Source organism: Fusarium tjaetaba (assembly GCF_013396195.1).
Source record: "Fusarium tjaetaba strain NRRL 66243 chromosome Unknown NRRL66243_c0000227, whole genome shotgun sequence".
Lineage (NCBI taxonomy): Eukaryota > Fungi > Ascomycota > Sordariomycetes > Hypocreales > Nectriaceae > Fusarium > Fusarium tjaetaba.
The window spans coordinates 44,206-68,788 of NW_023501423.1; the positions used below are offsets into that span (position 1 = coordinate 44,206).

The window sequence follows — 24,583 nt, forward strand, 5'->3', positions numbered from 1 at the left end:
GTTGAGGTCAGTCCGTGATTGGACCTCAATACGATTATCAGTAAGCAATACGAACCACATCTGCATGCAAAGAATGTCAGACGGATATCTCCTTTTGATGTGTATAAAGAAAAAGAAGGAGAAAACACCATTCAAAAGCTGTCACGAGACCAATTCCTGGAACTAAAAAAAGGAGTAAAGAGGCCGTTGACTTTGGCGCCATCCAAAGCCGTTGTTTCCGCCCCATTCATTCATTCATTGTTGCGTCGCCTCAAACTCAAGCGCCTTAACAGGTTTGAATAGCCTTGGCAGATTCCTACGATTTGCACAGCAATCCAATTTTCTCCCACTCCACGAGACTCCATTTACCGTTGATCCGATAATTTGTTCTTGGCAGCCAGTATCAGAATTCCAACGAAACAGCCCCTGAGATTCTTGTTAGTTTATGTCTCAGATTCTCGATAACTTTTATTTGTCACTATCCGTTGGGTTGATTCAGAAGATGAGTCTATGAATGCAAGGATCTGATTGTGTCTCAGCCCCGGAAGGCCGATGCCGCCCTTACAGAAGTCCCCTGCTTATGATGCTAGAATCCTTCCGGACAGGAGCTTTTAGTTCGAAGAATGTCGCCTTATGGGGATGGCGAGGCAGGGATGCTAATACATAGTCTGACGGGAAATGTAACCGTGATTTCTGCAATGATGATTAATTATCAATATTCCAGGGCAACATAATGTCGATCTTGATGCTCCAGTGTAGGATCTAGAGGATCAATTTCGTCTAGACTTGCGTTCTCTAATAGTCACAATGTCTACTTATGCAGATATCTATGCTCCGAAATCCAAGGCCACGCAACACTTCAAGTCTTCATATCTCTCTGGTCTTGCGCCATGACTGTTTCATCTGCCCGCCCTTATCTATTTACATTCCGTTGACTTCCCGTGACCGTTGGTTCTTGTATTCAAGGGAGATTCTCCGGATCCGATCAAGTCTCCAACTGGAGGGAGGTCTGAATCAAAGTTGCCCAATCACGAACGACAAAGCTGTATTCCAGGCTATCTTGAATGTTTAGGCTCTCAATCATTCATTGGTATTCAACAATTCCACTATTCCCGTGTTGGAGAGGCAGAAAATGGCGTTATCAGTTGTGCTCCTAGCTCACATACAAAACATTTACGGCATGTACGGGACTTGCAAACATACGACCAACATGCGACAAACAAAGAGAAACCTTCATATATCATGACTTCTAACATTTAAGGCCCGATAAACAACACTCTTGATATTTATATAATGTAAACGGCCAGCAAGAGCAAATTGTCTGGTCAGGTAAAAAATCATGTATGTCCATATGCTCGCTCTTATTTTCTTTCTAGGATATCATCGATATATAAGGTAACTTTCAAGACGATACATATACCAAGCATCATGACTCCATCGCTTAACAAAATAAAATTTCTTACGCTTCCGTCTCAATATTTTCCAAAGGCACATAACCCTCCTCTTTCTTAACTCGTCCCCTACCCAGCGTCTCTCGCACCCAGCCTACAACACCTCTTCCACTCCTCCAGCGAAGACCACCGCTCTTCTCAGCGGCAGCCTCATCCATCCATCGGGGACGCTTCCAGAACTTGAGGAAAAGACTGCTCACGACGACACTGACACTACTACACGCCATGGCGAAACCAGCCATCATGGGGTGCATGTGGAAACCAATGGGCAGGAAGAAGCCCATGGCAATTGGCAGACCGATAACATTGTACATGCACGCCCAGGCAAGGTTCAGCTTGATGCGACGGAAAATGTACCGAGTGAGATCCAGCGCCGCAGGAATAACCATCAAATCAGTCGGGCGCATGAGAACGATATCGGCGGCTTCCATGGCGACGTCTGTGCCACTGGCCATGGCGATACCGATATCAGCAGTTGCAAGTGCAGGTGAATCGTTGATGCCGTCGCCGACCATGGCAACGACCTCGCCTTGTTCTTGAATTTGCTTGATAATCTCTTGCTTCTGGTCGGGGCTCATTCCGGCATAGACATTCTCGGGAGGAATGCCCACAGCCGCAGCAACACTGAGGGCAGTGGATCGCTGATCACCAGTAACAATAGCTGTCTTCACACCCAGTTTGTGAAGGGCCGAGATGGCAGCAGCAGCACCCTCCTTGATAGAGTCAGCCAAAGAGAGATGGCCACTGTATTTGCCATCAATAGCCACGAAGATGTGAGTGGTACCAGTGGCAGGTCCCTTGTTAGAAGCCTTGGCTGCGCTGGGGGCGAGTTGTTCTGATGCCTCGATAACATCCTCGGGAACCTCAATGCCGTTTTCCTGCAGGAAAGCAACGTTACCGACGAGCGCCCGATATCGGTTACGGTCAACAGCCGATGCAGGTTCAACCAGAGCGTTAATACCCTTGCCAACAGTGACCTTGAACTCGCCGACACTTCCCTCAAGAACACCATCGGCCTCAATATCGAGTTCTTGTCGAGCTCCTGCGAGGATGGCCTTTCCAACGGGATGTTCACTGCCCATCTCAGCAAGACCAACAATGGCCCACCAAAGTCGACGCCGCCATTCATTATCATGCCACTCGGACTCGAGAACAGACTCGACAACGCTCATCTTGCCATAGGTAATGGTACCAGTCTTATCAAGGACAATCTGTGTGACCTTGGTACATCTCTCGAGAGCAGCGCCACCTTTGATCAGAATGCCGTTCTCGGCACCAACGCCAGTACCAACCATGACGGCAGTAGGTGTAGCTAGACCGAGGGCACAAGGGCATGCGAAAACGATGACGGAAATGCAGAGCTTGACGCAGACCATGATCTTACCACCGCTGGCGTCCTGCAAAAAGATTTTGGGTGGGTTCGCAAGTACATGGCTGAGAACCATCCAGCAAAGAAACGTGCTCAAGCCAAGAATGAGGATAGCAGGAATAAAATACCCTGCAATAGTATCGGCGAGTCGCTGGATAGGTGCCCGGTTGGTCTGAGCATCTTGAACCAACTTGACGATTTGGCTGAGTTGAGTGTCACGACCGGCACGAGTGACTCGGAAGTCAACACGACCGTCACCATTAACGGATCCGCCAATGACGTGATCGCCGGTTCGCTTCTGAACAGGCATGGCTTCACCTGTTACCATGCTCTCATCTACGAAGGTCTCTCCTCGGACAAGGACACCATCGGCAGGCACCTTATCACCAGGTCGCAGAATGACGACATCACCAAGCTGGAGAAGCTCAGTAGGAACAGACCGCTCCTCGTGAGCTGAACCACCAACTCCTGGCGTTTTGGGAGTAGTTGGGTCCTTACCCCAAGCCTCGGCAGCCTTCTCAGCAGCAATGGGGTCTACGTAGATTGTAGCCATAGAGGGTGCCAAAGACATGAGCCGAGAAAGAGCCTTGGATGTCTGACCCTTGGCGCTATTCTCAAGGTAACGACTTAGCGTGATGAATGTGATGAGCATAGTGCTGGTGTCAAAAATAGTGCTTGGCCTGGTGTGAGGAGGCAAAAGTAAAGAAACCGTCATTGTCAAAATGCTGAAGAAGAAGGCACAAGACGTTCCGAGGATAACAAGAACATCCATTGTTGGTGAGCGGTGCTTGACTGACTTCCATGCTGAAATATAAAAACGCTTTCCAATGCCGAATTGGACGGGTATCGTAAGGACTAAACAGATGATGTCTCCCAGATAGAGGCCTGGAATTAACTCAAACCTGCCAAGATCGAGAGATGGCGCGCACATAGGCAAGATCATGTTCAGAATGAAGACCGGGACGGCAAAAGCCAAAGAGGTTCGGAAAGCCGTCCTCCACTCATTGATCTCCCGTGTCTTTGCAAGTGACTCGAGCTGTGCATTGTTGTCTTGGGTATCGGCCACAATGGCGTTGTATCCCTTAGCTTCGACAGCTTCCACGATGGCCCGAAGACCAATAACACCAGGTTGGTGAGTGACGGTGAGGCGTGATGAAGCAAGGCTCACCGAAACTGAATCGACGCCGTGCATGGCCGTCAACTCAGCCTCCAAAGCTTCTGCTGCAGCCGCATCGGGAACACCATAAACTTTGAACTGTGCCGTGGACGATGACCCGCTATGATGATCATTGGTCGGTTGTGAAGAAATAACTTCCGCGTCGAAGCCACGGTCGTCGATTATTTCCGCTATTTGCTCCGGCGAGAGTTTGGTAACATCATGTGTAATAACGGCTCGTTCCGCGAGAAGGCTGATATTGAATTTGAGGACGCCTTCTACGTCCTTGAATCCACCCTCGACAGCTGATGTGCAAGCACCACATGTCATGCCCTCGATTGCTACTGTCGTGATGGCGAGATTGCCGGCATTTTCAGCATCCTTGCCAGATTTGTCAGCCACCACTTTGCCCGAGTCGACAATCGTAGCATCAAAGCCGCGGTCTTCAATGATTTCGGCGATTTGTTCGGCAGTGAGAAGGTCGGGATCGTGTTCGATAACAGCTCTCTCGGAGAGCAATGAGATGCTGAAGCTCTTGACACCAGGAACATCTTTGAAGCCACCTTCAACGGCAGAGGTGCAGGCTCCACAGGTCATGCCCTCGACGGCGATAGTTGTCGTAATAAACTCATTGTCATCTTGGTTGTGTGTAAAGCGTCTGGCGACAGGGCTGGGGAGGTCGGTGGAGAGGACTTCGGCATCGAAGCCTCGGTCTTCGATAATGTCTTTGACTTCGTCGGCGGAGATAACTTGAGGGTTGTGCATGATGACTGCTCGCTCCATAACCAGACTGACTGAAACGTTTCCAACACCATCGACGCCCTTGAAGCCAGCTTCAACAGCAGAAGTACATGCGCCGCATCTATAGAGGAAACAGGGTCAGTGATATATTCCCGAACATGTCGCGTAAACTTGGCAGGGGGCCGCAAAAGCCGGACGAAACTCCATAACTGAGTCCCGGGATGGCCGGCGGACGTTAAGGAAAAGAATAGAACTATGATCAAACTCACGTCATGCCGTCCACTCGAAGTGTCGTCGTAGCAAGATGGGCGCCGGCGCCGGGACTCCTCGGAACGGAGAGCGCGACATTATTTGTGTCCTTGTTAGGGACTTGGATGTAGGTGGGAGCCATCGCAACGGCTTGTGGCTCGTGAGCCTCGACTCGAGGATCGTGAATATGTTGCGATCCTCAGAAGCCAAAAGATTTTGGAGTTGAAGATTGATTGCCAAATGGCGGCGGAAAGCGGGATGAACGGCACTTGTGGTCTTGGGTCTCACTCTCGCGGTTAGACTCGTTTGGTGGTTGGTTGCTAATAATGGAATGAACGGGTTCTAGTTCAATCGTCCAGCCACGACCATTTCAATTTGGTGGAGATTCGACGCAAGCAATAAATCGAGCAGCAGCTCGGCAGAAAGAGAGAAAAAGAGATAAAGAAGAAGAGTCGCAGTGTTGGACGAACAAGGAAATCGGAGGCCAAGATCAGATACTGTATCAAGCCCGGACTGGAAGGTCACAGCTTATGCCAGTTGATGACAAATGCGCCACTAAGACCACGAAGACCGGCTTCAATTGCTGATGTATGTGTGTACGTACGTATGTCGGCTATTTTTGGCGTTAGTGAGACGAAAGAAAGAGAACGAAATGAACGACCACTTGGGTACGAGAAACGAAGAAGAACAACAAGAAGAAGACACCAGGCCAAGAACAAAAGGACATGACATGAGCAAGATTCCAAAGGACGGCGTCTCGGCGTTTTAACTACGATTCAGGGGAAACACTCACTGCTATTAGCAAGGAAACACCAACAAAACAGTTCGCGAGGCGAGAGGCCCAAAAACCATCACATCCGGGACGAGTCTTGGCTCAGCGGCTGATACGGTCAAGTTCCAGTTTGGGGTCTGTTTCCGCTGATATCCAAGACGGTCTGATACCTCTCGTTGGTGGATTTAATACAAAGATGCGACTGCTGGAGCACCAGATTTCTTGCTTGCAGGGATGTTTCACTAGAGACTCAGAAATTCCCAAACGAGGCCCAGGGTCTCTTTGAACAATGGAGATGAATAGGTAGCTTGGGGCCGGAAAATGCTGAGACCTGAGACAAGGGGACTCCGCTATTAAACAAAAACCTGGTCGATTGGCCGCAATCTGTTAGTGAGCAGTGACAGATGCTCAGACAGTTCAAAGAAGTCCGTGAATGGTTGTAAAAGAGTGAGATCAGTGAGATCAGTGCAACCATAGCCACAAGGCGAAGGCCGCTGATGTTTATACCTCATCACTACCTTAGCTATTCTTATCCCTCCTTTATTTCCCAGTCACAAGGTAACTAAAGTTCTGCAATGGCTCACTCTCAGCTGGCCTTTTATCGCGCCATCTCTTGTCCTGAAAGGCGCAAGTGTCGATCATTCAAGTTGCAACCATTCAGCACCCAGACTGTCCAACCAGCTTTTACCCTTCATGAACTATCGGAACTAGACGCACCGACCTCTCTTTGGGAAGACTTCAGCTTGGCTAGAACTGAACATGAGTTCAATCTTCAATTTCCTGTCATTGTCGATCGCAACTCTGCCGTGAACCTCTAGTCGACCATCGCCAATCATCGTGTGTCTTTTGGAGTAGTAATGTCTTACTAGATGTAAGACGCAATAGAATCCAATTGTGAGGTCTTTCAGGCGGATGTTCCACGTTCCGACAATCGATGTCGATGTGTCGCGTGTAGGGCTACAGCTGCACATGCAGTCAGCATGCCTTTGCGTTACAGCCCATCAGCAGTACGAACGCTAGACTCGCTGTCACTTGTAGCTAAACTCAATAAGTTCCCAAGAGAGCATAGACAAGGCCAGCAGTGGCTAGGTTAGTATACCGTATGTGGTGGCTTCTTATTAGTTTCCTTGGTGATTGACGGGTTGAATTGAGTTTGTAAGCGATTTACGCGGCCATTGGCATACTCGAACATTACGTCGAGTATCATTTGGTTGTCCTTAAAGAAAGTGTTTTCTGGTTGTGGTTTGTGTTGGTTCGCATGCGAATGAATTGGGGTTCGCTTTTGACATTGAATTCAATATGGTACACGTGCTATGGCGTGAACATAACTGGCAGTGTCGAGCCCTGATACCAAAAGCTAATAAGACAGTTTCTTGGGGGTTCATATAACATGAGAAATGAAGTACAGGCCAAAGAAGTCCAAGTCACGACAGGATCGAAGAACGCATCATTTGTCAAAAATATATCAGTACAGGGTAGTCGAGTTCACATTAGAAGATCCCACCAGGCTTAATTCGACCCCACATCCCATGAGCCCCGCACCCACCACATGCTGCTCTGCCTAGCGCTCCAGCCTCACCTAAGCTCCGATGCTCCATCTTGAACTTCATCGACCTAACACTTGCACAAGCTGCGACTATCGACATAGATTATTTCTTGGGCCCGAGCCCCAACCGGAGGGTATAATAGAGCGCAGGAACTTACGGACTTCCACTACAGTCACTACCCGTCAGCTTCTCTCCGTACTGTGACGTACTTGATATCCGTCATCTACCCTCCGAGGCTGTAGCCTCAACCACAACACATCATGGAGCAGACGAAGGCTCTCAACGCGCTGGAGGTATGCGTCGCTAGGAAAAGCAAAATGAAGGCTGACTAACACATGCATTAGCCATTCATCGCTCTCTCCAAATCAGCTACATCTCCCCGCGCAGCTGCCGATCTCGTCACCAGAGCTACATCAGCACCAAACACATTTCTCTTCAGTGGTCTCCTACAAACACCCGCCATCCAAAATCTCGCCGACTCAGAGTTCTCTTCGCATCTCAAACTTCTCCAGATATTTTCTTATGGAACATACTCTTCATACAAAACGACAGAAGGCCTACCAGCACTCCAAGAAGTACAGGCAACTAAGCTACGGCAGCTATCGCTTCTCTCACTGGTCCGAGACCGACAGAATCTCTCCTATGGTGCACTACAGGAAGCACTTGATCTACCCGGAGCACGTGAGGTGGAGGCATTGGTGATCTCGGCGGTTTACGCTGGTCTACTTCACGCCACGCTTGACCCAGCTCGTGCAGTCGTGCAGGTTACCAGTGTTGCGCCTCTACGTGATCTCGCCCCTGGAGCGATACCTGACTTGGCCGCTGCTCTGAAGAAATGGTCTGACCGCTGCACAACCACTCTCGATGACCTAGATCTTCAGATCAAGGAGATCCGAACTACAGCCGCAGCTCGACAGCGTGAGCAGCGCTTGGCTGACGAGAAGTTACAGCAGTTGATCAACGAACAACAAGAGGGAATGGGACGCAAGTACGATCTGCCAAACATGACACGGGACCTGGGTAGACGGGGGTTTAACAAGCGATCAGTCATGGATACAGGTAACTTGGTGGACAACGACAGTATGGATGTTGATGAGGCCGAAGAGGAGAAGAAACGAGCAAATAAGCGCAAGCTGTGAAGATAGCACCTCTTTCGGGCCAGGCGAACCAAAAGTCAAGCTCGCAAAAACATGTATCACGAAGAATCATGACATAATAGACGATATGACGCCTTTTTATTAGCCCTACATCCGTACAAAATGCCGCCCTGAGACTTGTACTAATTCTAATGACCCGATAAGGTCATAAATAAGAAGGAAAAACGCATGGTCGGAAATGACCCAGGATCATGTTCCAGACCGGGAATAGCTAAATTACAAAGAAGACCTGGTTGTTAAACAGTAGATTTCCGTACGCCAGCCTCCAGAAAGCAACGCCCGAGCTCAATCAAGAGACTGGGGATAGTATTGCCGCTTAATCAAGGCCCCTGATCATTACAGTCGTGAGTATTGATATGATGTCCAAAGAGATTCTCGCGGAGATGGCTTTTTCTTTTAATGGGAATTTGAAAGGCCAGTAATGGCCGGCATTAGTGACCGCGGTTGAACGTGAAAAAAATAGTTGCTTAGAGACGCTTTCCTGGAACAAGAATGAAGAGAACACAGAGTGCAGCATCAATGAGAACAGTCACTGCGAGGACCATGATAGCACGCTTGGCGATGAGCGTGCGAACGTAGGGTTCACGAATGCGAGAGAAGTTGAAGGGGGTGTACTCGCTGTAACCAACCAGGGCCATGATAGGGTCCAGAGAGTATTGGTAAGACGCAAGGAAATAGACACCGACGGTGAATGGAAGGATGAGCTATTGAGAGTCAGCAAGCTTTCGAGAGCTACCTTGAATGAGAACTTACCCAGCATCTGGTTGCACGAGAGTAATCAAGGAAAATGAGAACAAACGCAGCCCAGAGGGCGGCAAACATGGCAATAAGACCAAGGATAAGTCGCATGATGAGCGTAGGCGGGATAAGGTTGCCTAGAGCCTTCATTCGAAGGAAGCCTGGGAAAGCATCTCGCTCCATAGCCTGGAAGACATAGTCCTTGGCAACATCGAATACCTCGGGATCGTCGCGGCCATACTCTTCGATGGCAGTAGTGACCTCTGCAGTAATAGAACCTGGGAGGGTGATTTCTCGCTCAGCTCCAGGAAGAAGGAAAGTGTAGAGAATTTTCTCAGCTGAGGCTCGGATATCCTGTCGCGCAACGGTATGAGCGGGCGAGTTGGATTCGGTAGTGACTTCGTGAGAGTTGCTGAACTGAGGGCTGGGTCTAACAGGCGCAGAGGCACTCTGAGGTGAATCGTGACTTTGGTCCTCTCTAAGGAATGCAGACATTTGCGCATCTTGGTTCTTCTCCTTCTCAGTCGCATACATGGACGGACCTGCCGCTCTAGGTTCCAAGTCGCCAATATTCTCGAGGATAGCTGAAGATCGTTTTGATTGTGCTTCGGGAGTGCCAATAAGGACGGATCGTCGAAGTTCGCGAACATAATGACGGCAGAGCGACATGTGCTGAGCAACATCGAGCCTGGCTATGTCAGCTAAGCTCTCTGGAAAGTCAATCCTGCATGAACCTACCAGAAGTCAAGATAATCCACCGAACGTTGCTGATCGCGCATGTAGATATAGAACGAGAAAAGGTCGACGGGAGGGAGAGTGCGACGACTCAAGACCTCAAAGAGCGTAGGCAGTCGGTTTCTCGTCATGTCAGGCTGAGGCGACGGCGATGCCATCGTGGTAACAGGTTCGTGCTCGGCCATGTCGGGCGAACGTATTATACTTGTCGGTCGATAAGGTGAGAGTGAATGTTAAAATGAAAGAGGCGTTTCTGGCGCGCGGAGCAACTGCCGGGAACCTTTATGGAAGGGACCGGGTACGCGAAGTTCCCCTGATTACGACCGACGACAGGCCGCTAAGTCTTGTCGAAGTAACCGCACACTCTCCTAAGCAAAGCAGTCTCTGAATGAGAGAATTGAGACGCTTATGCGCAAAGGATGGCGATGTTTGCGGTGCCTTGAAATCAATTGCCCCAAGCTGGAATGATGGAATCGTTATGCAGCAACGGCCAAGATTAGATGCAATGCTTGCTTCGCGGTAAACACCACTGGAGGCTAAACGTGGACCATACAACGCCTCTAGCCCATCTGGGATTAGCTGATTGTCCGAACCGTGAATCGACCGTAATCACGTGAGAGCCTGGTGGGTCATCAGGGCTGCGCTCTGGTTGGCTCGCCAGGCCCACAGAGTACCTGCCGATTTCGAGGGCTACGCACAAAGATTTTTGGCAATTACTCCAGCTACTTCATCACACCTTCCTAACGACCAATCTCGAAGAGACGAGCCGCAGGTACGACCAATACTCCCTCCTCTCCTCCCTCGCAGTCCTTTTTCTCTCAAGAGACTACGAGCACGAGCGACTCATTCTTTTATCAACTTCGTCGACCGAAGGACTAACCCTCATATTTCCAGCCATGTCGTCCAAGAAGCCCTCCGGCAAGACTCAGCGCTCCGCCATCGCGGATGTCGTCGCCCGCGAGTACACCATCCACATGCACAAGCGAGTACGTTGCTTCGCCAAAGAATAGCCCGAGAACCGGAGCTTGAAATATCTGGGATAAATGCTGACGAGCAAAAGCTCCATGGTGTCACCTTCAAGAAGAGGGCTCCCCGTGCTATTAAGGAGATCAAGGCCTTTGCCACCAAGTCCATGGTACGACTATCCATATCATGAGCCTGATGCCGAATGCGAAGCAATTGCAGAGGGCCAAGTTGCCATTTTCGAATCACACGTGCTAACCTTGACGACAGGGTACCTCCGACGTCCGCATCGACCCCCAGCTCAACAAGAAGGTCTGGGAGCAGGGTATCAAGGGTGTTGACTACCGACTCCGAGTGCGAATTTCCCGACGACGAAACGACGAGGAGGGTGCCAAGGAGAAGCTGTACAGCTACGTCCAGGCTGTGAACGTCAAGAACCCTAAGGGTCTTGCCACAGTCGTTGTTGAGGAATAAATATAAAAAAGTTTCTCTTGGGACAGGATCTATGGTGGCATGGCATTTGGAGTTGCATTCGGCATTCTGGCTTTTGACGCTGAATATACACAGAGGGAAAAAATGTGATCAAAGCTTGAAGTCAACACAAACGACAATAGGTGCCTCGGCGTGAAGTGGTCTATGGACAAGGCTTTTTTTATGAGGGCGAAAATAATCATTTACGTTCTGACGTGGTGATGCGAATTTTATGAATCGTCGATTAGAGGGTCTGCTATCGACAATGGTGTACATGTTTCTGACCCTATCAAAGTCCCCTCCCTTCGCTGTTAAACCAGCTGTGGAAATGCCATGCAATCCTGTAACCTAACAAGTCAAACCAAATTCCGTACACCTGGTACTCCTGTTCCTTTATACAATTATCAAAGCACCAACCCCTCCCTGGTAAAACCTAATTACTCGTCCTCAACATCCCTGTGGCGTGCCAGAACCTTCTTCTGGAACTCCTTGGTATCCTTATCCCAGAGCTCGGCAGCCTCACCGTTGAGGGGTGAAGCACTGAGTATTCGTTAGTGACATTGTTATGGTCAAGCTTGAATTGTGTACGTACTTGTTGGGCTCGCCAAGCAAGCTTTGAAGACTCAGGAGAACAGTCTGAATGTTGTAAGCAGCGGTCCACTTGTCCTTGAGAATGTCCAAGCAGATGCGGCCAGAGAAGTCGACATTAGGATGATAGATGGGTGTCTTGAAGAGCACCGTAGGAGCGGCGTAAGGGTAGTTTGAGGGGAATGCAAAGCTGAGCTTGAAGGTCAACCCAGCGTAGGGAGTATCGTCGGGACCCTCGATGGTGGCAGTCCAAGCGAGGAGGTTTCCATCCGCACCGGGAAAGGCAGAGACGCCGGGAGCAGGCGACGTCATGAGTTGCATCAGCTCGGTCTGCAGTCTGTCTAGAGTCAGCATCCATAGCGACCATAGTGTCTCGGGACGAGTATTCACCTCTTGGTGGTGCTCTGAGAGTCAGGGCCCTTGTGACCAGAGTTAAGCTTGGCGGCCTGGACACTGCCGGGAGCTGAGTTCTGGCTATCCTCCATGTTGTAATCCATTGTGAGATGTTGATGCTGATGTAGTTTCCTCGAGTAAACTGAGTCTGAAGAGATGCCAACAACCAAGAAAGCAGCAGAAGAGTAGATGCGATTATAGGTTGCTAGGGAGCGGTAACGAATTGTTTATGTACAGACAACAATTCCGCAAGTGGAAAGAGGTGAAGGTAGACGAATGCAGGGGCGACGGGATCGAGGGAGACAAAAAGACGTTTGTTTGGCTGTGGCGTACGCGGGAAGGGATGAAAGCGAATAGAGAGAAGGCCTGGGTTCTGAGTTGTCTTTAAACGTGAGACGATGTGCAATAACTAGATTGTTTTGGATTGCGACAGAATTGAATAAAGGGAAGGGCAATGACTTCTCAACTCAAGCTTGATCAAAAGGCTCCAACTGTTTACCGCAGCAACCAGCGCGACTAGGGTCCAGGTGAATGAAACAGAGACACCACAGCCAATGGTATCCAATACAAGGCAACAGCGCTGAAACTGTAGGGCCTGTTTGTGCTGTGAGGGGATGCACAGGGCGCTAAGTGACGCTATCTTTAGGGGACCTGGGTCGGGGTCTCACAGCAACAAAAAACACTTTACGCGGTGAAGAGACGCGGATCAACGCGTGCAACTTCTGGTCTTGAAGTATCAGGACGATATTCCTCAACTGAACGATTGGTCATTGTTGAACAAGAATATTAGCAACACATTTCAGACACTATCATAAAGTCACCTACCTTTACACCATGGTAAGTCGGACATTCCTTTTTTAGCCCCTATCCATAGCGTCTATCAAGCTTTTCTCCAGTGACAGATCGTCAGTATCAAGGAGATTGTGAATGATTCACAGTCATACCTAGTCACAGTTACTCAATCTGCTGTGAATCTCGATCTTTGTATGACTTCATTAGACTCATCTTCACTAACACAAACCAATGAATCAGTCACAATTAGACCCTCTACCAACGGATCTTCCCTTCCGAATCGTCTCCAAGACCGTGGGTCGAGGAGCATATGCCTCGTTAGTTTTACCCCATGTTTCACTCACGATAACCGAGATGTTCACTACTGACCTCAACACAGCATCAAGAAAGCAATTCCCCTCGACGCCCCAACACCAATTTTTGCTGTAAAGCTCATTCACAAGGGCTATGCTGTTAAACATGGTCGAATTTCTACCAAGCAGTTGGCCATGGAGGTCTCACTGCATTCACACATTGGCCAGCATCCCAACATTATCGAGTGGTTCGCTTCAGGAGAAGATGACATATGGCGATGGATTGCCATGGAGTACGCGGAAGGCGGAGACTTATTCGACAAGATTGAGGCTGATGTCGGTGTCCGTGAGAATATTGCTCAAGTTTACTTTGTTCAACTCATCAGCGGCGTGAGCTTCATGCACTCCAAGGGCGTGGCACATCGTGATCTCAAGCCTGAGAACATTCTCCTCTCCCAAGATGGATCTTTAAAACTCGCAGACTTTGGTATGGCCACAATGTTTGAGTACAAGGGTCAGCGAAAGTTAAGCTCAACACTATGTGGTAGCCCACCTTATATCGCCCCTGAAATCCTTGCTTGTGGGCGTGCAGACAAGAAGTTACCCAACGCTGCCAAGTACTCACCAGATCTGGTCGATGTTTGGTCTTGCGGTGTTATTCTATTCGTCCTTCTTGTCGGCAACACACCATGGGATGAGCCCTCACAAAGCAGCTGGGAGTTCCAGGAATACGTACGAACATCTGGTCGCAGTACGGATGCCTTATGGGGGAGAGTCCCAGCAGAAGCACTGTCTCTCCTACGGGGGATGATGAGCATTGATTCATCAAAACGCTTCAACTTTACTCAAGTGCGCCAGCATCCTTGGTACACAAGACACAATGCCCTCCTCAACTCGGACGGCCGAGTCACAGATCCCATCAACTTGGCGACACAGATGCTGGAGAATCTCCGCATCGACTTCAACCACCACCCAACATCACAACCTTCTTCCAGCGACAATATGGACATAGATACTGGACTGAATGTCGGGAAATTCTCCTCTACTCAGCCAGAGACACCAATCGCTGATAAGGACTGGGATTGGGAGCGTCCTCCACTTCGCTCTATGGCCTCGCCAGCCTCGTCACTCCCACATACTCACGATGCAAGCCGAGCAATGCTCGATACACTCGCCGACGAGCCATCCATGTCTCAATTCTCTCAGACTCCTGGTCCTTCTATGACCCTCACCCAGCAAGCTCGCCGTTTCCGCGACATTTGTCCCCCAGAATCACTTACTCGCTTCTTCTCGGCTGTGCCTCCGGCCCACATCATCCAGATGATAAACGATGCTCTCCACCATCTGAACGTCCCCACGACGCATATTTCGCCTAATCCACATGGCAACCCTGTCGCTAAGATAAAGGTCAAAGCACTCGACGGTCGTCAACAAAGTTTGCACGGCGAGATTCAAGTGGATCGCCAGCCTCTGCCGGATGGTACGGAGGTCCTTGACATTCGCTTCGTCAAGGTCAAGGGTGATCCTCTTGAATGGCGACGATTCTTCAAGAAGGTGGTTGTTTTGTGTAAGGATGGTGTATACGTCCCGGAGTCTTAGAGAGTAGAGGGACTGTCTCGTAAAGTTAGAACAAGGTACATTTATAGATGTCAGGGTTTGACGGTCATGTCATAAATTTCACATAAAGCCCATGATTAGACACATCTATATACATAATACGAGAACTTGAGATACCACCGGGATAGCTCCTCCTAGGCACGCAATAAAACTTCAGACCTGCATCGTAATGCAGAAAAATACCTAGGTAGGTATAGGATAAGTTAGTGGTACTTTAGGCTGGTCATTTCTTAGCCCCCCTGAGACTCTTCCTCACGCGTCCCCCTTGTTATATATACTGTTCGACCTGGAGCCCAAAAGGATGAAATGTGTTTATGCCTTCACCTTTCGTTTCCCAACGCTCAAAATCAAAAGACTGGTTAGCATCGAGAGAGTTCAATATCTCATCCAAGTCAACCTCCAAGCTTGAATTCGGGCCTTCAGAAATTTGGCTTGCTTGTACCACTTGTGTAGAGCTCTCAAATGGCATCCCCTGAGGGCTGGGACTTCTCGAGGGCAAATCCTGAGATTCTGGTTGGCAAGTCTCCTGGCTTTGGCTATCGCGAAAAGACTCCATAATGCCTGAGAGGACATTGTTGGCGACATCGGTGATCGTTTGAGAAGTGAGAGTTTGCTCGAGAATTCCGTCGACTAAACTCTCTATACGGGGCCTCATGCGTCTTGAAAACTCACGTCGCGCATAGTCCTCAAAGTTGTCTAAGACGTTCGCCCCGGGATGTTCTGTGCCTTGTTCGGGTTGTAAAGGGCACAACTCGGGATCTGAGAAGCTGTTTAGTGACTGAGTGTCGAGATGACAAGATGTATACTTACATGGAGAAGGAATTGGATCATCGTCAGGAAAGAGAATCTTGTACATCTCAACCCACTTCTCTTCTTCTGCAACTTGTGGAGCTTTCCCATTCTTCCTCTTTCTGACACGCAGTAATCTTTCTTGTTCTTCATCGATACCATCTTCCTCAGGCTCTTCCCTCTGTATCTGGCAGGTCGCTTCCGCTCGTTGATGTTCGTTAAGGTTGAAAGCTGATTTCAGGTCTTGCCTGCATCTGTTGCAGCGAAACTTGGGAAGCATGTGTCGCCGATAGAGATGCTCTCTGAACATGTTGTTAGATCTTGGCTTCCATTGAGGAGGTAGACTGGACTCACTTGACTCGATGAACAGACGTCCACCCTGGCCAGCAGCAGCTCTTCCACTGAGATGTTTTGTACTTCTCACGATTATGCTTGAAGAATGGACAAACATATCTGATTTCAGCAGAATCACTGATTTTCCCGCGCTTCTTCTGCGCTCGATCTGGCGTCTTATCATCCTCTCCAAAGCCATCATCAGAACCACTTCTCTGGCGCTTTCTTCGGGGTTGACTGTCTGTTGATTCCCCAGCACGACTGGCTGCCCCAACAACTGGTGTAGAACCACTACTCGAATCTGACCGACTCTTCTGATTCCCGTGTCTCCTCAGCATCACCTCTAGCCATTCTTGGAGCCTCGCCATTACTTGAACGACGAGCTGATGCTTTCCCCTCTCTGTAACTGCCGAAAAGGAGGAGGCTTGATCGCTGCTGTAGCATGTTTCGGCACTATCTGCCGATGCCTCTCGACAATAGCCGCACTCTGAAGTACTACAAGGTACTACTATGGGTGTACTAGCCTCAAGAATTGATTCTGGAGTTGAAGAATTGTCGGAGACTTGAGAGGAATCAACATCCTGATAATTCTGGTGATATTCGCACAGCTTCTCATTCCGAGGAAGACAGTCTACAAGCGGATAGTCTTCAGTTTCGGATGAATCAGAATCAGACTCAGAGGCTTCTTCGAACGAAGCATGAGTGCAGAGTTCATTCGTATTCCCAGCTGAACAGAAGCAACCACTATCTGTCGACACAAACCCCCAGCTAGTTGAACTTTCAGTGTTGCAAACCGCTTTGTTTTCATTCGAGCATGGCCCCTGGATTCTTTTTAAGAAGTCGATAATCTCTCGCGGCGTTGACATATCCGTAGGAGCCATCTCGTCGTCGTGCCTCATGCCAGACATGCTGCTTGTAACGCTGAGCCCAAATTGGAAAGAAGGTAGTTGTTATCTCAATACGCAAAAAGAAACAATATTCAGTGGAATTGATTTTCTCGACTAATTATTCATAAAGATTCGAGAAGTAAGATAATAACGGGTTGTTGAACAACTCAAGGGTCGTATGTTCTATATATGATTACCGAATTAATTCGCAATTGCGCAGGTTCTCATCGGCGGGCGAACCATGCATGAGCGAAGGCAACAAACGGACAAGCGTCATTATCAGCCAGTCAGATGGGTTGAAAATGAACACATGCATGACTTGGTATGGATACTCCTCTCCGACATTATGAAGTATAATAAGGTAGGTAGGCATCTGATTTGACAACATTGAACTACCTAATAGACAAACACAATGAATTGCAAAGTTACATCACAATGAGACTCGGCTTTGTTAACTCAATCTACAAAGTTTGATGAGAACGAAATGGAATATTCGAATTCAAACGCCAAGTCTGACCCCTTCCGTCTATCTTGTTCCGTTGGTGATGATCTCATGGCCCGCATGGCAATACAAAAGCCCAACTCATAAATCAAATTGGTATCTCAAATCCTCCTTTTCGTCATCTCCATAGGCTCGCAAAGCCTGTAGATCACAAATCAAAACCAGAATCCCTTAACGCCTGCATGAAGTACTGGCTATCTAGGCGCCGCAAAAAATTCTCGTTAACGCCCGTCATCTGAAGCCCCCCATCAAGAAATGACTGGAATTCTTGTGTCGGAGACACAATAGAGCTTGAGCCTTGACTGCTACCGTCTTGTGGCTTCTGTCGGCAAGATTGCATACTCTCCCTGAGTGTATTGCAAGCTAGCTGGACCATCAGAGGTGCCAGTGTAGGTTGCAGGTTCTTCATCTCCCCGACTTTGCCTTGAATACGCTGCTCAAAATCAGACATGAGGTTCGTGTCAAAGTCATCATTGTTGCTCTTCTGTAAGCGATCGTAGTCTGGGCATTGTTAGCTCTCAGTTCTTGCAGTGTATGTGGTTGAACACTAACACGGCGTAGGCACCAGGCCCCCTCCGGGAAAGATGATCTTGTAAACATCATTCCATCTTTGTTCCTCGACCTCTTTGAGATCTGCTCCAGGGTCGCATTTTCGGGCTCTTGCATGCAGTGCCTTAGACTGGCTTGCGTTGATGCCATCATGCTCCTGGGTATTGCGACTTTGGACTTCGCAAGGCGGAGAGGCTCTTAAATGCTTAGAGAGCTTCAACTCTGTCTTGAAAGACTGAAAGCAGCGCTGGCACTCATGTTCTGGGTGTGTATGACTGCGGAAGATGTGTTCCCTGGAGACATGTCAGTCTACTCCTGGATGCTTTGAGGTGAATATCACTTACTTGACTCGATGGACCGTCTCCCACCCAGGCCCGCAGCAACTTCTTGTGTTTGCATAGCGTTCTGGGTCATTCTTGTAAAAGGGGCAGGCAAATCGTGGTGCTGTAGAAGTCGTCTTGGATCGTTTCTTATCCACAGACGTCCCGTCAGCTTCGTCCGTTGACGAATCATCGAGCTCAACACAGTCAAAAGATCGCTTTTTTGACTGGCCAGAGGCGACAACGTCTTGTTGAGGCTGGTTCATGAAATTGATTGGTGGAACTGTCTCATCCAGACACTCAATGAGTCTTTGTTCCGGAACTGGAGCCGTGACATCCTCTTCAAAGAGAACTGTGGCTGGTCGTGGCACATCCGCTGGCACCGGGAACGGTGAGTTTCCATCACCGGTGAGTATTCCCAGAGCATTATCAAACCACACATGATTTGTGGAATCAATGGGGTTGAAGAGATCGGCCTCGTCCCCAGTGACTAAGTTGCCCAACGCTACATCGTCTGCAAAGGACACACTCATTGACGATGCCAAATAGCGGCCATTGTTGTGGCCAGCTGTCCGTGATGTGTAATCCGAAGCACTGTGTCGACGTTGATGCCTTCGACCTGAGCCTCGAAGTTTTGATCTGACCTTGAGCAGCAACCATAGCCACCCAAATCTTTTGATCAGAACTTTGATGGCTTCGGTGTTAGTCGCTGGAACGACGGTTTGCGACGATGAGCCGTGCTGAGGCCTGGAAAATGACCATTCACCAGCTGGCGAGAAGCTTGGATAAGGACTGAAAGTGGGTTGGCTGAGAAGAGCCGTGTTGTAGCTTGAGTAACCATTGGTTGAGGAACTCATAGGCAAAGGCGACTCCGAGAACCCATATTGTGGACGGACATTGGTGTTGATGGCGCTGAGACCTCCTTGCACTGCCCAGGGATAATTGGCCACTGGTCTATTATGCAGACCATCCTGGGATTGAGATTGGGCAGTGAATTCGGGTAAAGGTGTAGGGTACGAGTACATTGAGACGATTTGTTGGTAGAGGAAATCGCCTTTGTTGATCTGAGGCGAAGCTTATTTATAGACGGTAGCTTCTTGTTGGATAAACTGATTTATATTGTTGTACGGCGCTAGCCAAGTGATACTAGTTACGATAAGGTATATATATGTGTTGTATATATATCTTCTGAACTAGGTTTCAGGTTAAATGGAAATAAGATCTCGTTTAATGAGCCGGGAATGGGGAGAGGCGAAAATGAGATCCTGAGGGGACTAAGCTCGTATTTAAACCTGGAGGCCTTTGCGCAGCTGCGCAGTTGTGTGTGGTTGGTTGCGAACCACGAGCTGAGATGGCAGCAAGGCAACGGGACCCTCTGAAGTGCAACTTAACAGCCCCCAAAGTCCCTTACGTCCAAGATAAGTCTTGAGTCACAAGGGACTGAGAGCGGCTCTTCAGTCTTGGCTTTTGAATCCTTCCAAGGCAAGGGCAGTGGTTATGGATCCCTGGCTTCAGAGACAATTGGTCCGTCAATCGATCAAAATGAGAGTTCAACGAAGCCCAGATAATGGTGATAATCCGTCAAAAGAGACAAGATCTTCTCAAAGAGCCTCAAAGAGTGAACAAGGACAGTTGGCAGAGTTGAGAGACTGTCTCGGGGCTGTCATGGGAATGTCCAGGCTATCAAGGCTTGACTGACTGGCATGGCACAGTCAGCTTGATTGAGGCTGTGGGCTCCCTCACACTAGTAGCTGAGTTGTGCATGGCTCACCAACTTGCATGTAACAGCACAACTCACAAAATGTGCCAATAAACCAACCAGTAAGCGGCTGAATCGATTTGCCCAAGTCCATTTCGGGTATGCCTGACGCCAAATTCTATGTATGCCCTGAAAAACGCCCGACGCCTTGCATAACATCATGTACGAGCATCCTTACTCGGCTTGCGTGACTGGTTCCTTCAGTTGTTCATTCCACTCGAATCCTGAAAATAAAGGTCAGCCTGATTTGGTTGAAAATGCAAGTTGGGGGCTGTACGTTGACGACACATGGGGCATTGCCCTCTTGATGAATCTTGTTTGATCCATTCCAATATGCAGTGCTAAACACAAACACCGTCACAGTCAGCACGTAAATATTCAAGATAACAGAGAGATAGAGATAAGGTGAACTCGAACCATGTGAAAGTTGTGACCGCACTTCCCCGACACTGAGGTTAATATTGCGTTAGTAGAGTTTATCTTTATCAAGATGGTCTGATGTTTACTTACACAGGCTGCAATCGTCGCCTGGGTATTTACATGTCGGACACGTCCCGTCAAAGTGGACCTGACAGATACCACAAACATCGTCTTCAGGTATATCCCAGCGCCAAGTAGCGACCGTATTCCACTTCTTGATGGTGACCTTCATGATGCTTTTGAGGGAGAAAAGTCACGGGATCGATATTGTAGAGATGAGGATTTCTGGGGCTAGGATCGAGACTCGAAGTGGCCGTGCAACCTTTGAGAGTGAAGAAAGGGTCAAGGTTTGAAGCACTAACGTTGACGTGGGGGAGGCACATGAGCCCAGGCTGACAAGGTGAGAGGTCCAAGACTCCAACCAAGTGGATTGGGCTGTACTGGTGGGTGGGCGCCTATCCGTTTGGCGCTTCAGTGACCTCATCCGCTGAGAGTCACCCACTGAACAAGCTGTAGTCCGCTGTAGAGACCCCTCCGACTCCGTCATCGCCCACCGTTGGAAATGACTGATGGAGGTGGTCCAAGCTCCTCACGATTTCGCCAACCTCGCCCGCACTTGCGCGAAAGGTATCATGCATTCAAAGTTGACTCGATTGGTCGTTAACCTCTCGTCATCAACCTCACTCGCCTCACGTCAAGCCCACCAGACAATTCTTTGCGGTACTAATCCCGCCGACGAATGAGGACGTAGACGGACAGTTAAGCCTTTTGCTAACTGTCTTTTCCTACAGTGTCTGGCCTGCGAATTTATATTTCGTTTGGCTCTGACTCTTATCAATCGCTCAGGAACTTGCCCTACGTCAAGTCACTGAGTCCGACGAACTCCCACCACCTCTTCATATCCGAAACACAACATCTTTACGATGGCGTCTATCGCGTTCTGCCGCTCAACAAGAGCTGGCATTCCTCAATGGGGCTCCAAGGTTTTCCGACCTTCCCTGCTCACCCGCCGAAACTTCTCATCCTATCTCGTTACCCCGAAAGAGCTTCACGAAGCCCTCAAGAAGAACCCCCCGTCTCCGATCAGCACCGATCCTCGAGTAATTCCTCTCTGCGCATCATGGTTTCTCCCCAACGATGGCCGATCCGGTATCCAAACGTTTCGCGAACAGAGAATTCCCAAGGCCCGGTTCTTTGACCTAGATAAGGTCATTGACAAGCGCAGTCCCTATCCTCACATGCTCCCTAACCCCAAAGGCTTCGCTGCTGCCATGAGCGAGTTGGGTATCCGAAAAGAGGACATTGTGGTGGTGTACGACAGCAAGGAGCTTGGTATTTTCAGCGCACCGCGTGTGGGCTGGACCATGAAGGTTTTCGGCCATGACAAGGTTCACGTACTAAACAATTTCAAGCTGTGGGTGGACCAGGGCTTGCCTACCGAGTCAGGAGAACTCTACAGCATCGAATGCTATCCTTACCAGATCCCCGAGATGGAGGAGAGCCGGGTTGCAAGCTTCGAGCAGGTCAAGGAAGTCGCACAGGATCACAACAAGGAGGGCGCTGAGGGCGTTCAAATTCTCGATGCCCGACCCCATGGACGTTTCACCGGCGAATCCCCTGAGCCCCGCGAGGGCCTTTCTTCTGGTCATATTCCTGGATCTATCAACATCCCTTTCAGCTCTGTCCTGGACCCTGAAACCAAGGCTTTCCTCCCCAAGGATCAACTCAAAAAGCTGTTTGCGGAGAAGGGTGTTGACCCTCAAAAACCTATCATCTCAAGTTGCGGTACTGGTGTGACTGCCTGTGTTATTGATACTGCTCTTGAGGAGGCTGGCGTTGGTTCCCCGGAGTCCAGGAGGGTCTACGATGGCAGTTGGACGTAAGTGCCTCATTTGAAAAATCATGATATGAATTATGCTAATATGTAACAGTGAGTGGGCTCAACGGGTGCAACCTTCAGAAAACTTGATTGTCAAGACAACGAAGGAGTAATGTGACTTGGTGTCTGGTCTGGAAGATGGCGGAATACTGAGTAGTCGAGCTGCGATACCCTCATTAATGATGGCCTGTGGTGAACAGGCGTGTACGAAGAGAAAGAAGAGCTGAATTCCCAATTCCCCTCCGTGGTTTAGTTCTATGTCTGGTTCAGGTGTCCGTTTAAGGACGAGAAAAATGGCTTATGGTTGTCCTCTAGCATCCCCACACTTTTGCATTGTCTTTCAGTATATATATGTGTGTGTGTATACGTGTGAAGCAATTGACTGATGGAATTGTCAATATTGAGTCTACGTCTAAGTCTGAGTCTCTAAATTGACTGTATCGGACCGGGATGTTGTATTGCCGATCACTCATGATGGGCGGGGTGGCTTGTTCACACCGAGAATTGGACCATCCTGTTCTCGGTGAGAATCAAGGTGAGATCCACCCCCACCACACTCAATTAACTACGGCCTAACAATTAAGGCTCCAATTCCAATTAGGGCTCGCTAACGTGAACAACCAAAAATTATGTGCGTTATCCACCCCACCTGGCCCGGGCCAAAAAGTTCCAGTATCGCCAACACCAACAGCAGCATCTTGCTCTTGCGCAGACCACATCTTGCCTCCCACCCCCCTCCAGCGCAAAACAACAAAAATCCTTCACAATGGCTGATCGTGGAGCTTCTCGCGGCGGTGGTTTCGGATCCCGAGGCGGTGATCGCGGCCGAGGACGTGGACGTGGCCGTGGTCGTGGTCGCGGCAAGAACGAGGAGAAGGAGTGGCAGCCCGTCACCAAGCTCGGTCGATTGGTCAAGGCCGGCAAGATCAACAGCATGGAGGAGATCTACCTTCACTCTCTGCCCATCAAGGAGTACCAGATTGTCGACAACTTCCTGCCCAAGCTCAAGGATGAGGTCATGAAGGTGCGAATCACAGTTTCCTGAATATATCACTCGAAGAAAGCCCTAGAACGAAGCGAAAACACCAACTCGAGCAATACGCAAACACACAATTATTGGAAGGGGAAATCGGCTTGCTAACTCGTCATTTCACAAACTACAGATCAAGCCCGTCCAGAAGCAGACCCGTGCCGGTCAGCGAACCCGATTCAAGGCCATTGTCATCATTGGTGACTCCGAGGGCCACGTCGGTCTCGGCATCAAGACCTCCAAGGAGGTTGCTACCGCCATCCGTGCCGCTATCATCATTGCCAAGCTCAGCGTCATCCCCGTGCGACGAGGTTACTGGGGTACCAACCTTGGTCAGCCTCACTCCCTGCCCTGCAAGGAGTCTGGCAAGTGCGGTTCCGTCACCGTCCGTGTATGTACACCCAGCCAAAGAAGCGAATATCCTCGAATCAAAAGAACATGGAAAAACTGACTGTTGATATAGCTCATCCCCGCTCCCCGTGGTACTGGCCTCGTTGCCTCTCCCGCTGTCAAGCGATTCCTCCAGCTCGCCGGTGTCGAGGACGCCTACACCTCCTCCGCCGGTTCCACAAAGACCCTCGAGAACACCCTCAAGGCTACCTTTGTGGCCGTCTCCAACACCTACGGCTTCCTTACCCCCAACCTCTGGAAGGAGACCAAGCTCATCAAGAGCCCCCTGGACGAGTATGCCGACACACTGCGGGAGGGTAAGCGATACTAGAGCTAGAGTGGGAAAGTTTTATGCTGGGAGCTGGAAACTGGTGCCGCGGAGTCACGATTCCTTGTGTTTCATTGCATAGGTTGGCCGGTTAGGACACGTCGGATCTGAGGCTATGAGAAATAATGGCTTAAGGTCTGAATGAAAAAGAAATTTCATCCTTCATGATTGCTTTTTTTGCAAAACAAACATCGGTCCCTGTCCCTCATTATTTACCTGCGTATGGTGATGAAAGAAATGGTGAAAATTGAAAGACTGAGCTAATATCACAAAACTAACTCCAAATACCCAAGTCTAGCCAAAGCACCAATACCTAACAACTAATACAAGGATAAAGCAGTAGACCCTACTCGACAGTCGAAAAGCCGATACCAGTTACATATTTC

General features: G+C 49.3%; 9 protein-coding genes across 9 annotated transcripts; 5 read left to right on the forward strand and 4 right to left on the reverse strand.

Annotated features, from left to right (window-relative positions):
- Window positions 1–1,438: 1,438 nt before the first annotated feature.
- FTJAE_9917 (Cu2+-exporting ATPase) lies at window positions 1,439–5,087 on the reverse strand (the record flags this gene model as incomplete). Its single annotated transcript, XM_037356887.1, has 2 exons — window positions 1,439–4,817; window positions 4,966–5,087. 2 exons carry the CDS (start codon window positions 5,085–5,087, stop codon window positions 1,439–1,441), a joined length of 3,501 nt encoding a protein of 1,166 aa, XP_037203000.1.
- A 2,437-nt stretch (window positions 5,088–7,524) lies between these two features.
- FTJAE_9918 (ACOB) lies at window positions 7,525–8,403 on the forward strand (the record flags this gene model as incomplete). Its single annotated transcript, XM_037356888.1, has 2 exons — window positions 7,525–7,557; window positions 7,609–8,403. The coding sequence occupies 2 exons, from the start codon at window positions 7,525–7,527 to the stop codon at window positions 8,401–8,403; spliced, it is 828 nt and encodes a 275-aa protein (XP_037203001.1).
- A 485-nt stretch (window positions 8,404–8,888) lies between these two features.
- On the reverse strand, window positions 8,889–10,079 carry FTJAE_9919 (RAX1; the record flags this gene model as incomplete). The annotated part of the gene is made up of 3 exons (XM_037356889.1): window positions 8,889–9,125; window positions 9,175–9,847; window positions 9,898–10,079. The coding sequence occupies 3 exons, from the start codon at window positions 10,077–10,079 to the stop codon at window positions 8,889–8,891; spliced, it is 1,092 nt and encodes a 363-aa protein (XP_037203002.1).
- Window positions 10,080–10,790: 711 nt separating this feature from the next.
- FTJAE_9920 (50S ribosomal L31e protein) lies at window positions 10,791–11,331 on the forward strand (the record flags this gene model as incomplete). The annotated part of the gene is made up of 3 exons (XM_037356891.1): window positions 10,791–10,880; window positions 10,955–11,029; window positions 11,128–11,331. 3 exons carry the CDS (start codon window positions 10,791–10,793, stop codon window positions 11,329–11,331), a joined length of 369 nt encoding a protein of 122 aa, XP_037203003.1.
- A 434-nt stretch (window positions 11,332–11,765) lies between these two features.
- FTJAE_9921 (ubiquitin-conjugating enzyme E2-C) lies at window positions 11,766–12,413 on the reverse strand (the record flags this gene model as incomplete). The annotated part of the gene is made up of 3 exons (XM_037356892.1): window positions 11,766–11,868; window positions 11,921–12,253; window positions 12,307–12,413. The coding sequence occupies 3 exons, from the start codon at window positions 12,411–12,413 to the stop codon at window positions 11,766–11,768; spliced, it is 543 nt and encodes a 180-aa protein (XP_037203004.1).
- Window positions 12,414–13,143: 730 nt separating this feature from the next.
- Window positions 13,144–14,993, forward strand: FTJAE_9922 (CAMK CAMKL CHK1 kinase; the record flags this gene model as incomplete). Its single annotated transcript, XM_037356893.1, has 3 exons — window positions 13,144–13,146; window positions 13,342–13,418; window positions 13,481–14,993. The coding sequence occupies 3 exons, from the start codon at window positions 13,144–13,146 to the stop codon at window positions 14,991–14,993; spliced, it is 1,593 nt and encodes a 530-aa protein (XP_037203005.1).
- A 286-nt stretch (window positions 14,994–15,279) lies between these two features.
- Window positions 15,280–19,416, reverse strand: FTJAE_9923 (uncharacterized protein; the record flags this gene model as incomplete). Its single annotated transcript, XM_037356894.1, has 6 exons — window positions 15,280–15,770; window positions 15,822–16,102; window positions 16,155–16,764; window positions 17,865–18,023; window positions 18,075–18,364; window positions 18,416–19,416. 6 exons carry the CDS (start codon window positions 19,414–19,416, stop codon window positions 15,280–15,282), a joined length of 2,832 nt encoding a protein of 943 aa, XP_037203006.1.
- Window positions 19,417–21,493: 2,077 nt separating this feature from the next.
- FTJAE_9924 (thiosulfate sulfurtransferase) lies at window positions 21,494–22,562 on the forward strand (the record flags this gene model as incomplete). The annotated part of the gene is made up of 2 exons (XM_037356895.1): window positions 21,494–22,449; window positions 22,502–22,562. 2 exons carry the CDS (start codon window positions 21,494–21,496, stop codon window positions 22,560–22,562), a joined length of 1,017 nt encoding a protein of 338 aa, XP_037203007.1.
- A 653-nt stretch (window positions 22,563–23,215) lies between these two features.
- Window positions 23,216–24,200, forward strand: FTJAE_9925 (40s ribosomal s2; the record flags this gene model as incomplete). The annotated part of the gene is made up of 3 exons (XM_037356896.1): window positions 23,216–23,473; window positions 23,613–23,870; window positions 23,943–24,200. 3 exons carry the CDS (start codon window positions 23,216–23,218, stop codon window positions 24,198–24,200), a joined length of 774 nt encoding a protein of 257 aa, XP_037203008.1.
- Between the last annotated feature and the right edge of the window lie 383 nt (window positions 24,201–24,583).